Source organism: Mauremys reevesii, linkage group 4 (assembly GCF_016161935.1).
Source record: "Mauremys reevesii isolate NIE-2019 linkage group 4, ASM1616193v1, whole genome shotgun sequence".
Lineage (NCBI taxonomy): Eukaryota > Metazoa > Chordata > Testudines > Geoemydidae > Mauremys > Mauremys reevesii.
The window spans coordinates 23,736,444-23,749,827 of NC_052626.1; the positions used below are offsets into that span (position 1 = coordinate 23,736,444).

At 45.5% G+C, this 13,384-nt stretch overlaps 1 protein-coding gene across 3 annotated transcripts in view; it reads right to left on the bottom strand.

Moving 5' to 3' along the window:
* The window catches only part of SLC25A47 (solute carrier family 25 member 47), a 45,370-nt gene that overhangs the window by 14,015 nt on the left and 17,971 nt on the right, over positions 1-13,384 (bottom strand). Inside the window, exons 2-3 of one of the 3 annotated variants that reach the window (XM_039535622.1) lie at positions 6,496-6,530; positions 953-1,008 (exon numbers count right to left, since the gene is read on the bottom strand). In XM_039535622.1, coding sequence (XP_039391556.1) covers positions 953-1,008; positions 6,496-6,509 — 70 coding nt within the window. In that variant the 5' untranslated portion in view covers positions 6,510-6,530. Of the gene's footprint in view, positions 1-952; positions 1,236-1,551; positions 1,611-6,495; positions 6,531-13,384 lie in introns of those variants that run through there. The other 2 variants (XM_039535623.1, XM_039535620.1) reach the window with 2 other exon arrangements.

Genomic DNA, 13,384 nt, shown 5'->3' on the forward strand with positions numbered 1-13,384 from the left:
TGTACCTCCCAATTATTACATAAAGGGAGACCTTAAGTATGTTCTCCTATTTAAATCTCTACACGGGCAATGAGCCTCTCCTGAACTGACCAGCAAAGGGCTGCCAAAGTTCAGAGGATCTGGAAGCCTGGTTGGAATTGTTCGTAGCATGTCTCAGCCATATGCCAAATTTGTCTGACCCTCTCTAGCAAAGATGACACTGCATTTCTCCAGTTCTGATCAATCTTAGCCATTTAATGCTTTTCTCTTTCAAAATCTCCCAGATAATTAGACCATACTCTTTGCTGATCACTTGCCAAATTTTGTTGTTTACAACAAAACTAGCTTTCATATGTACAAGCACCCCGAAAAAATCTAAAACCAAGTGGTACCTTTTTTAAAAAATTGGAAAATATTTGCTCCCAGATCAACTTCTGCTATGCAACAAGTCTGTGTAGTAATAACCCATGAAACTGCAAATAAAGATCAACCTAAGGTTATCCAGATGTCACTCCTCCAAACCTCCTTGTTAATTGAAACAGTCATTTCTCTGCACTATTAATTGTACTGGAAATGACCTCAGTTCTTCCTACTCTGACTGCCTAGGATATCAGATAACTGAGGCTGTACCATACCAGCAGTGTCTGCCAGTATCTGCATTCAGTTTGTTTCATCTTGTTGTCTCCTGCTGCCACGTGTGGGTTTTCATGTTGTTTTGCTTAATACTTTTGGAATTAGACTGGGTGTTGCAGAGCAATAACCTTAGCTAACCATATGTTTAACTATATTCATTTAACAGCTCGGTAAGTTTGCTGATTCTTTAAATTAACAGAATACTTTTTAAAAAAAGAGATTTCTCAATAAATCTCTGAAAGACCCTCAACTATAGCATGGCCATTTGTGGCATTAGGATCTGCTTTTAAATTAATAGGAACACAGCTTTCATCACGCACCATTTTATTTATTTATTTACCTCCAATGGCTCCAGCAATGAAATCCATCTGCACAGAGTCTGCTGCTTTGACTGTCCTGATGAAACGTTGGGATTGTAGAGGAGACAAAGAGGAAAATTCAGCCTTTCCGTGCACAAGCCAACTTCAGTCCTTTGGAAATTATATGGTTCGTAATATATTAAAGCTACTCCTGCTAACTCCACCTTCCTCCAGAGGTTATGTACTCTGGGGAAACTTGATGAACTATGCATGTGCAGGGAGAGACAAAGATTGAATTGGTTCCAAGAATATTGTGAATAAATAATCCCAGGAAAAAGTGAACCAGAACATTGACCTGAAACCTCTATTCCAGTGCCTTTTACCCTGCAAATCCCTGGATGCCCGGCCTTATAAAACAACGATGATGTTGAACACGGAGCGGCCACATTAATATTAATTAACTGCAAGAGATGGTCTCTTCCATAACTCACCCACGTACATCCACACACACACACAGAGGAGTGGAGATTTTGGGAGAGACCCCCCACAAGCACTATTTCAAAGTAGACTCCCTTCCCAACCAAAGGCAAAGCATGCCACCCCCTCTTCCCTTGCCATTCACCCTGACCTTCCTACTTACGGTCCTGGTTCTTCAGCCTTGCACAACGCTCAGCTCATCCTTGCCAACTCTTAAAAGCACAGGTGGATACAGTTATATATGAAGGGATTGGCCGTGGCTGAGTGGTGCTCATAAACACCAGGAAATTCAGCCTCTGAACGGGGGAGCACGCTGGAGCTCTAGGAGGTGACCTCTCGCATGGGAGCTCTATGGGAGAAGGAATGGGAAGGAGGCCCCTCCAGGGAAGCAGTTCCTGAGCTCCGCAGGTGCCAACCTCCCACCCACAAACCTGCCCACCCTGTTGGGGAGCAGGGAGCCCCATCTGCAGGATGACTTTTTCAACGTTGGCCATGCAGAGCACATGTCCTTCCTCTCCCTGCAAGGCCTGGTGGGTGCTCTGACTTCCCACAGCATTCATAGGGTAGCATTCTGCAGCACCTCCAGTCAGTTACTGCACAGGGGGCTACAAAAAGCCTCAGTCTAGTGGGCACTCTGAGAGGGCACAGAAAAAAAACAGTCAAGGATGGGATTAGAGTAAAGTGTATACGTTTGGCTGGGGGTGGCGGGGAATGCTGCAGCTGAGGGGGCTCTGGAGCAGAGCTCTCCTGCTAACTGCTGTGGTCATGACTCTAGCGGGGCACCAGCTGTCTCAGACCGGAAGCGCTAAAGGGGCTCCAGGATCAGCATGTATTCTCCTGCAGGAACAGTGTTTTTGACAGTGCCATTCTGGCATACCCACATGCAGTTGGAACTCAATAATGCCCTGATTAGCAGGTCGTTTTGTGTGTGTGAGTAAAAACGTGCCCCTTTTTGCCCCACCGAAAAAACTCTAATGTCCAGCTCTGTTGTTGGAAACTGGGGCTTTGAGTTAATTTGTGCACATGTGCACACGCATGCATGCACACACACAGCACTACATCACTGCATCCAGTTCTGGTGTTCACAATGCAAGAAGGCTGTTGATAAACTGGAGAGGGTTCAGAGAAGAACTACGATAATTAAAGAATTGGAAAACCTGCCTTACAGTGATAGACTAAAGGAGCTCAATATATTTAGCTTTACAAAGCAAAGTCTAAGGGGTGACTCAATCACAGACCATAAGCATCTATAGTGGGCTCTTCAGTCTAGCAGACAAAGCAAGGCAAGATGCAATGACTGGAAGCTGAAGCTAGCCATAATTCAAAGAGGAAATAAAGCACAGGTTTTTAACGGTGAGGGTAATTAACTATTGGAACAATTTACCAAGGGGTGTTGTCAATTCTCCATCACTGGCAATTTTAAAATCAAGATTGGATGCTTTTCTAAAAATTATGCTCTAGCTCAAACAGGGATCAATTCAGAGAAGTTCTATGGCCAGTATTATGCAGGTCAAACTAGATGATTACAGTGGTCTCATCTGGACTTATAAACTATGAATCTGCAGATCATGGGATGGGGTTTAGCGGATCAGTGGTTTAGAGGATCAGCAACTACAACACTGGTAGATTCCAGACCACGTTGGGGAGAAACTGATTAAGTTTGCATTGGTTTGGGTGGATCTGTGCTAAGGAACTTGGGTCAACCTCATCCCAAGTATAATTCATCAAAAGTCAATGGAGTTACATTAGAGATACATTTGGCCCTTATCACAAGGGCTGAAATCAGCTTGTAACCAGTGCTTGTAAAATATCCTATCATTTATAAGCACAGGGCATTGCAAGTGCATTGAAGCTTAAGGCATTCCAATCAGTGTTATTTTGGAGCACCTTTTCACGTAGGCTAGGACCACAATGTAAACTGTGCTGTGATCTCACTCCCTGTTGGCCCTCAGCAGCACACACACACACATCACACCAAAAATTGTTTTTGTTTGTTCTCTTCTTCTTCCCCACATCACCTATGACTTGGTCTGGTCTGAGAGAGAGAGATTATATTTTTATTATTATAAAAAAAATTTATTGAATAAGCTAGCCAGCTAAGCTAGAGAGACAAGTTACACACGACCACCCCCCACCCACCGCAGACCAGAGCAGACCAATTGTGCCAATTGTGCACGTCCATCAAAAGAAATGGAAAGTGGGAAAGGGTGAAGAAGTAGGACCATATACTGATTTTATTTTTGAGTCATTGAGAGGGGATTTAATGGGGGATTCTTGTTTTTGCAAAATATTAACATGAAATCAAAAACCTCAAACCAGAGACGATTGGCTGTCAAGTAACCAGAAAGGTCACCACAGGGTTGGGTTCTGTGATTAACATTAATTAGAAACATTAGGCAACAACACAGGCCACCAGAGCACCACCACTCCTCCTCCCTCTGCTCTACTCCTCCTACCAGCTCACTCTGCTCAGACCCAGGACTTTAGGGGACTTTAGACTCTCCCCATCCTCCATTCCTTTGCCTTTCTGCTGAAAAGGCCAGTGCGGGTGGCAATGCTGGTGGGTTCTACTGTGACAGGCACACCCGTCCAGTAGGAACTGGATTGAGACCATAAGCTCTTTTCATATAGGCACCTGAGCCATCAGGTAACAGGAACTACCAGTCATTTCTTATCAGGACAACATTCATGTTTATGACTTAGAGGGGGTTAGTTTTGTATCTCAGTTTCTGATCCTGAGTCATCTAGTCCTTCAAACCAACAAACATAACCCGAATTAAACCTGGACTGTTTAGGCTGATCAAATAGACTGTACCAAAGGTAACAACACTGATATCAGCTGTTTAATCAGGAAAAACACTGGAGCTTTGCAAACTGAATTTTACCATCAGTTAATTGTTTATCAATTTTGACACACTGAATATTTTCTGGGGTTTGGGTTGGTTTGTTTTCCAATTATTTTAATTTGGGGGGAGAATGAGGAGTGGCTTTAATAGAGGTGGGTGCTGGTGCCGGTAATTTTTCCATGCTCAGACACTGTGGGGCCCAGGGAACTAATCTCTGAAAATTTAACCATAGCTAGCAAAGTTCAATGAGATAAGGGAAGCCAGCACTAAACATTGTCAATGTAAACGGTTCAATAAGGTTTGTTGGGAGTGGAAAAGTAACAGCCCATGAATGGATGGTGACTGTTCTGTGCTGTACATGGAAGACTGACCTCAGGCCTACAGGAGGGGAAAGGGGAAACCAAAGTGAGAGAGGGATCAGCTCATGTGATACAGCCTCCTGTTTCACACAGTAGAACTACACCAGTTCTGATGCCCAGGTGACATCCATATCTGCGGAGGAGTGGGCTGGATTTCCTTTGATTGATCATGGAAACCAAAGTCCTGATCCTGCAAAGTACTTAAGCATGTGCTGTGTCAACATCAGGGGCGGCTCTAGCAATTTTGCTGCCCCAAGCACGGCGGCACTCCGTGGGAGGCGCTCTGGCGGTCGCCGGTCCCGCGGCTCCAGTGGACCTCCTGCAGACGTGCCTGCGGAGGGTCCACTGGTCCCGCGGCTCCGGTGGAGCATCCGCAGGCATGCCTGCGGGAGGTCCACCGGAGCTGCCTGCCGCCCTCCCACTGACCGGCGGAGCACCCCCCACGGCATGCCGCCCCAAGCACGCGCTTGGCGTGCTGGGGCCTGGAGCCGGCCCTGGTCAACATGTACTTATGCGCTTTGTTGGATCAAGGCCTGAATCACACATTTCTAGCAGAGATCGCACCAGGTCACATAGTATCAGAGGGGTAGCCGTGTTAGTCTGGATCTGTAAAAGCAGCAAAGAATCCTGTGGCACCTTATAGACTAACAGACGTTTTGCAGCATGAGCTTTCGTGGGTGAATACCCACTTCTTCGGATGCAAGTAGTGGAAATTTCCAGGGGCAGGTTTATATATGCAAGCAAGAAGCAAGCTAGAGATAACGAGGTTAGTTCAATCAGGGAGGATGAGGCCCTCTTCTAGCAGTTGAGGTGTGAAAACCAAGGGAGGAGAAACTGGTTCTGTAGTTGGCAAGCCATTCACAGTCTTTGTTTAATCCTGAGCTGATGGTGTCAAATTTGAAGATGAACTGAAGCTCAGCAGTTTCTCTTTGAAGTCTGGTCCTGAAGTTTTTTTGCTGTAGGATGGCCACCTTAAGATCTGCTATTGTGTGGCCAGGGAGGTTGAAGTGTTCTCCTACAGGTTTTTGTATATTGCCATTCCTAATATCTGATTTGTGTCCATTTATCCTTTTCCTTAGAGGGGGGTTGCCAACACTGTATTTCAAAAATAAGGGACTGTTTTCTTAGCATCCCTATCCCACTCCTCCTCCCGGTATTATTATTATCATTATTATCAATAAATAATCATAATAATAAGCAGTACTCGCCTACATTTGCCAGGGGTATTTTTGATGCTTTTTGCAGCACTTAACAACTCCCGATCTTGTGGTACAGAAATGAAAAAATAAGGGACTGTTGGCAACCCAGCCTGAGGGAATAATTGCACTGCCCCTCCACCCCCCCGCATACCCATTTCACTGGTAAGCTGAGGGCTTTAGTCCCCAGTGCTGTGGCCCTCATCCTTTTCACAAGAACCAAATTCACTTCAATGAACATAGTTCGGATGAATATACTTATCAATGGCCCCTTGTAGAATTACAGCATCATAGGTTACAGCAAGTGGGGAGCGGATGGGAACTAAAGATTACTCAAAGGATTTATATCAAATTTAAATTTTTGTTAAGATGGGCCATTATTTTCCAACCTGAAAAGAACTTTTACTCCACAATATAATATCATGTGAGTACAGCATGAACGCAAAGAGAAAAGTAAAATATTACCTAGGGAAGTAGCAATGTAACCGCTACACACGTGCTGAGTTATTCAGTAGCCATCCCTGGTTATATTTAGTAACCCTACATGATTTATTAACAGTGCTTCACCCACAGTCCATGTGATTAATCAAACATTTCCAAGTATGGTAAAGGGTGTCTTCATTTGCATTCCTTCCATCATTCTTTCGCAAGCAGCTGCAAGTGAAAAAATCCACTCTATTCCTGCTATCAAAGAGCTGTCACTTACCTCGCTGCCACCATTTTGAAAGTAATATCAGCACCTAGAAATAGTAAAGAGAGAGAGAATATTATCTAATGGCATTTTCTGACTCATAGATATAAAGTCATCAATATTAGGTCTAGCAAATATGTCACCCTTCAATTGTACAAGCCTAATCAAGGAATTTTACCTTTATTAGCTGTGAATAGAGATGAACAAAATGTGATTTTTCCCTCTCAGGAAAACAGAAGAACATAAAACATAAGAATGGCCATACTGGGTCAGACCAAAGGTCCATGTAGCCCAGTATCCTGTCTTCTAACAGTGGCCAATGCCAGGTGCCCCAGAGGGAATGAACAGACAGGTTATCATCAAGTGATCCATCCTGTTACCCATTCCCAGCTTCTGGCAAACAGAGGCTCGGGACACCATCCCTGCCCGTCCTGGCTAATAGCCATTGATGGACCTATCCTCCATGAATTCATCAAGTTCTTTTTTGAACCTTGTTATAGTCTTGACCTTCACAACATCCTCTGGCAAAGAAAAATATTGAAGCTGTTCTCATTTCACAGGGTGAAAAATGGGCCTTTTTGTCATGAATGTTTTGCAATCATTTTCATCAAAATGTTGATTGAAACTAGGGCTAGAACAAATGAAAGAATTTTGATAGTGGTTTTCAATCATTGTTTTGAGAAAACAAATATCATGAGAAAAGAACATTTTTATAAAGTCAACAATTTTCCACCAAAAAAAAAAGTTAAAAAAAAAGCCATTTTTAGAGAAAATTACTTTAGTGTTTGAAAAATGTCAACTAGTTCTGTGACTGGCTACCCAACAAGAAGCCCTGTCTGGGGGACAGACTGCAGATATTTGTACTGGCACAGCTATATCAAAGCTAGCCGGTGCAAACTCCAAGTGTATACACACTGAACTGGTGTAAACTGGAGCTGCAACAGTGCAGCTTATTCTTGAATCATAGATTCTAAGGCCAGAAGGGACCATTAGGATCATAGATGACTGGTGCCTCCCCATACTGCCCCTCCCATCGGTTGCCAGGGAAAGGGGCTGAGCATGCCAGGTGGGTGACAGGGGGTTCCAGCTCACTGAACTCCTGTCCCCAGCAGCAGAGCCCTGGCAGGGAGCGGGCTGCTGCTGCCTTCCAGCAAGGCTCTCTCAGGCAGAAGTGGCTCCATCCCACTCCCTGCCCGGCTACCAGGGACAGCAGCTGAACGTGACGGAGGAGAGGTGCAGGGAGAGAAGGACAGAGCTCCTCTCCTTCCCCACCCCCAGCAGGCCAATCGGGGGCACTTGACCCTGCATGCCTCCCATACACCTCTGATTAGGATCGTCTAGTCTGACCTCTGGTATAACACAGGCCGTAGAACTTCCCAAAATTAATTTCTAGAGCAGAGCTTTTAGAAAAGAGAAGGTTACTCATCCTGTGCAGTAACTGAGGTTCTTCAGGTGTGTTTCAATATGGGTGATCCACTGTAGGTGCAGCAGCACCCCCTGCACCTGGGATCGGAGCTCAGCAGCAGCAGTGGCCATCAGACTGCACATGCGCACCTCCCCCATCTCACATTGTGAGCAGGACATATATATATATATATATATATATATATATAGTGCTTGGCAGATTGACCCCCCCCACACCCCCAGTTTCTTCCTGATGCAGAGCTTATAGAGCACCCATAGGGACACACATCTAAAAGAACCTCAGTTACTGCCCAGGGTGAGTGACCTTCTCTTCTTTGAATGAGGGACCTATGAGTGCTCGACTGTAGGTGACTAGGAAGCAGTGCCCCTAATAGGAAGGCTGGGCCTTTGGAGCAGCACTTACTGCCAATGATAGGACAGCATGGCCTAGGACAGTATCTGCTGCGGTGTCGTGAGTGATGGCATAGTGATAGACAAAAGTACCCGCTCATGCCCGTGTGGCCACTTTGCAAATTTCAGCAGTCAGGACATTATTGAGAAAAGCAATGGATGTGGCAAGTGGAATGTGCTCTAGTTCCAGGAGGAGATTGTCCATTGTGTAGTTGGTAGGATAGATGTATACACTGCAAGATCCACTTGGCAAGGCATTGCTTAGAGATGGCTACACCCTTGGATCTTTCGGCCGTTGAAAGGAGTAAGTGTGGCAATTTTCAGAAAGGTAGGAAGCTAATGCTCATATGACATCCTGGTGTGCAGCGGTGCCTCCTGTTGGTTGCTATTAGGCTTCAGAAAGAAGCAAGTCAGGTGGATAGATTGATTAAGATGGAAAGAGGATGGTACCTTGGGTAAAAAATTTGGGGTGTGGCCATAACATAACTTTGTCTTTATAAAAAAGTGTATACAGGGGGTATGCCATAAGTCCTCCAATTTCACCAGCCCATTGGACACAGGTAATAGCAACAAGAAATGCTGTTTTCATAGATAAGTGAAGTAGGAGCAGATTGCCATTGGTTCAAACACAGGTCTAGTAAGAGAGCGTAAGACAAGGCCAGGGTCCCAGGCCAGGGTTGGATCTTGTATGTGAGAGTAAAGATTTTGGAGACCCTTCAGGAAACTTTTTGTGAGTGGGTGTATGCAGACAAAGTGGCTGTCTATGTGGCAATGGATGATTGTGATGCAAGCCAAATACCCACAGATGGAGCTAGTGGGTAATCCCAATTGTTTAAGGTGTAAAATATAGTCCAGGATAAGTGGTAATGGAGCACTCATTGCGTTGACATGATGGGAGACGCACCAGTATTGGAATCTAGTCCATTTTTAGAAGTTAGTGCATCTAGTCATGTCGCGTCTGCTATTCAAGAGTACCTGTTTGCTTACAGACAGGTTATTTCCGAATCCCAGAATCATAAAGGAGCCAGCCTTTCAGGTGGAGCAATTGTGGATTGGGATGGAGGATACAACCCGCATCCTGTGAAAGGAGTCACGGACTCAGATGGCAAGAGATCGGAGGGCAAATCGTCATATGAAGGAGGTAAGTATACCAGATGTATTGTGACCATGTCCGAGCTATAAGGATGACCAGGGCTCAGTGCTCCTGTATCTTGTGGAGCACTTGAAAGAGAAGGGGGAAGGGAGGGAAGGCATAGAGTAGTGGCGCATCCTATGTGATGAGGAATGTCTCTCCCAGAGATCCATGTCCCAGTCCCACCCTGGAGCAGAATTGAGGGCAGTGGGCATTTTGCAATGTGGCAAAAAGATCTATGGTGAGGAATCCCCAGTGGTGGAAGATAAACTGAAGGGTTTGCATATCTAGTTTCCACTCATGATTGAAGAATCTCCTGCTCAATGAGTCTGCAGTGTTGTTTCCTTGTGTCCAGGGACATATGTGGCTGAGATGGTAATTGTAGTAAGAGGTATCAGAGGCCTGGTTTGAGGCCTAAGGCCTGAACTAAAGTAATGGTCAAGACCTTGCCTAACATAAAGCAAATTTAAGCTGTGAGCCAGAGGCAGGCCCTGCTCACAGAAGCTGGCAAGGAAAGGGCTGATGCTGCAAGAAGATCCATACCTAAAAGGTACTGGACACCAGATATCAGAACATTCGCATACGTGTACACTCCACACAGATAACAAGGAACAGGCTGACCCATCCCAATGACAGGGCCAAAAGGGTAATATGATGGATAGAGTTGTTTTGTTCGAACCAACATGTACAAGGTGAGAGGCAGCACCTTACTATGTAGAGGGGTTGTACCTTGCTACGTGGAGGGGTGGCACCTCAATACATCAGGAGTGATGTGTAACTTGTTTGTACCTGTGTATAAGAATAAGTCCCTGGGGCAGTGTCTTTGTCCAGCCTAGGGGGCAGTGGAAAGTCCTGCCACTGACTGAGCTGAGTCCATTGCCAGGGAGCATACATGTACTGGCTAGCAGCACCTTAGCAGCACCTTGGACTTTGTTTGCCCAGGAGCTGGAGACTGTGTTTCTCTTCAACAATAAACCTGGCCAACATGCCTACGTACCTTACTAGAGTCTGTGGTCATTGGGGGTTCTCTTGGGATCTGCTGTGTCAGCTATCTGCGCAGAGATGGGGCAGCACACAGAGGGAACGCACGCACGCAGCTGATTGATATCAACATTGAACAGAGCAAAGCACCATCCCGGGAGCGTCTGACAACAGTAATGTCATGTTGGATACACCAGATCCATAATTTCAGTGCATCCAAAAAAGGTGGGACTTCACTCCGCCTTGCCTGTTGATATAAAACATGCAGATGATTTGTCCATCCGTCATGACTTTGGTGGAATGTGAGATCAGTGGGAGAAAATGTTGGCAGGCATTGTGGAGAGCTCATAGCTCTAGAAGGTTGATGTATAGAAAGGAAAGGAATCCCTACACAGACGTTCTTGGGCTGTGTCCACCACAGTAGCGAGTCCTTGACCTTCATGGGCACAGATAAGAGTTTGTGCTGGCTGTGTCTGTGAGGGACATATATTGTACGTAGCTCCACCTGAAGACACCACATGTGTAACCGTATAACCATAAGTCATCAGCAGCAGTTGGAGGCATGAGAGCCTCATCCGGGGAAGAAGAGGAGAAATGTAATGGAGCTTCCTCCTCCTGTTCTTCCTCTTCATCTGTTACCAGGAGAGACTTGGTCTCTGGTGGAAGAGTAATTGGTGGAGAAGGCAAAGGTGTAAGTCTCTGCATTTGCACCATGGGTGGCTTCCTGAACTGGGCTCTGTACATGGGCCAGGGGAACCAGTATGGCCAATGTGGAGGGAGTGGAACATTTGGGGTTGCATCCACAGTGGTCCATACCAGGGTTCTGGTCCAGGAGTGGATTGTGAATAGTGAGGACATGTAGAGGAAGTCATTTGCACCTGTCTTGAACAAGAGGGTGTGATGGAACACTCCTCCTCCTCTTCTTCCTCCTTGTCACTGGGGAAAGGGGTTACGGTCCTCAAAGAGAAAAGGGAAGAATGTCATGAGCCCAGAAGGGAGGGTGGAAGTGGTGGGAGGTCATGTCTGAGCAGTGGTGACTCAGGCACGTCAGATACAAGTAGCTCTTTAGGGTATCTGAACTCCTGGGGAGGAGGTAGGAACATCATCTGCACCGGTGCATGAATCGGTGCAGAGGAAGAGATACAGTCTCTTGAGCAGCCAGCAGGTGGAGCTGAAGACTTGCTCGGTGCCGACAGCTTCATCGGTGCCAACAGTTTTGTTGGTGTCTTAGTGCCCAAAGTTGGTCTTTCTTGGTCTCCAGAGCTGAGAGATGGTGTCAAGGGCTGTAGGTCTGGCCAGTTAGGGTCTTTAGACTGTTGTTTGTTCCTGTACTAGAGGTATTCGAACAGGCCCTGAAGCTATGTCCCATGTCCAATGATGTTGAGGTGACTAACCTTGCAGGGGATGGTGTTCTAGTGGGCAGTGCCTCACAGGGTGATGAGGGAGCCCATTTCTTCTCGTCAAAGCAGGAAAGTCATATATGGGGAGAGTCCAGGCCCTGGTCCGATGCTGGATGCAGTTATTTCTCCGTGAAGAGAAGTTGTAACCGAATGTCCCGGTCTTTTCTAACTCTGGCAGTCAAGTCATGGCGGTGGGAACACTTTTGTGAGACATGTCCTTCTGCTAGACAGCGAATATACTGTGGATGGCCATCTGTTATTGAGAAGGTGAGTTAGCAAGAGACACACCTCTTAATCTGGGCATAAGAGTGAGGAAAAATCTTCCCAATCGGGAAGGGCGGGAAGCGAGGAAACGAAAATCTAACCTATGAAGTAATGAGTAGGGTAAAGTGAAAACATTTTTTAACACAGAGGAAAGAAGAAGAAGGAAGTACTAACTATACTAAAACTAACAGGTAAGGCACTATCTAGTCAAAAAGGAGAAGTGGGCTCTGCTGCAGATTCTATCTCAGAGCAAAGGCTATAGAGAAGGAACTGGGGGCCAGTCGGACCACACAACGCTATATAGATGTCCCGTTCATGTCTTGAGATGGGGGAGCTGCTCATGTGTGGTCCAACGGGCACTGCTGCTAAAGCTCTCTGATCGCAGGCACAGGGCGCTGCCGCACCTACAGTGGAGCAAGCACCCATGAGGACATCACTTAAAGAAGAAACATCCAATCTTGATTTAAAAATTGTCAGTGATGGAGAATCCATCACAACCCTTGGGAAAGTGTTCCAGTGGTTAATAACTCTCACTGTTAAAAATTTACACCTTATTTCCAGTCTGAATTTGTCTAGCTTCAACTTTCAGCCATTGGCTCATGTTATACTTTTCTCTGCTACATTGAAGAGCCCATTATTAAATATTTGTTCCCCCGTAGTTATTTCTTTAATTGTGGACACTAGAACTGGACACAGTATTACTGCAGTGGTCATACTAATGCCAAATACAGAGATAAAAAACCTCTCTACTCCTACTGGAGCATCCCCTGTTTATGCATCACCAGATCACATTAGCTCTTTTGTTTGCAGAGTCACACTGGGAGCTCATGTTCAGCTGATTATCCTGCATGACTCCCACATCTTTTTCAGAGTCACTGCTTCCCAGGATAGAGTCCCCTGTCCTGTGAGTATGGCATACATTATTTGTTCCTAGATGTATACCTTTACATTTAGCAATATTGAAACATGTACTATTTGCTTGCACCCAGTTTACCAAGCAATCCAGATCTCTCTCTGTATCAGTGATCTGTCCTTTTCCTTATTTACCCCCTCCCCCAGTTTTGGGGTCATCTGCAAACTTCATTAGTGATTATTTTAAGTTTTCTTCCAGGTCTTTGATAAAAATGTTAAATAGTAGAGGGCCACGAACCACTCCCTGCATGACCCATTAGAGATTCCCCATTTACAGTTATATTTTGAGACCTATCACTTAGCCAGTTTATAATCCATTTAATGTGGCCAAGTTCATTTTATATCATTCCAGTTTTTTGATCAAAATGTCATGCAGTACAAATCAATTGCGTTACAGAAG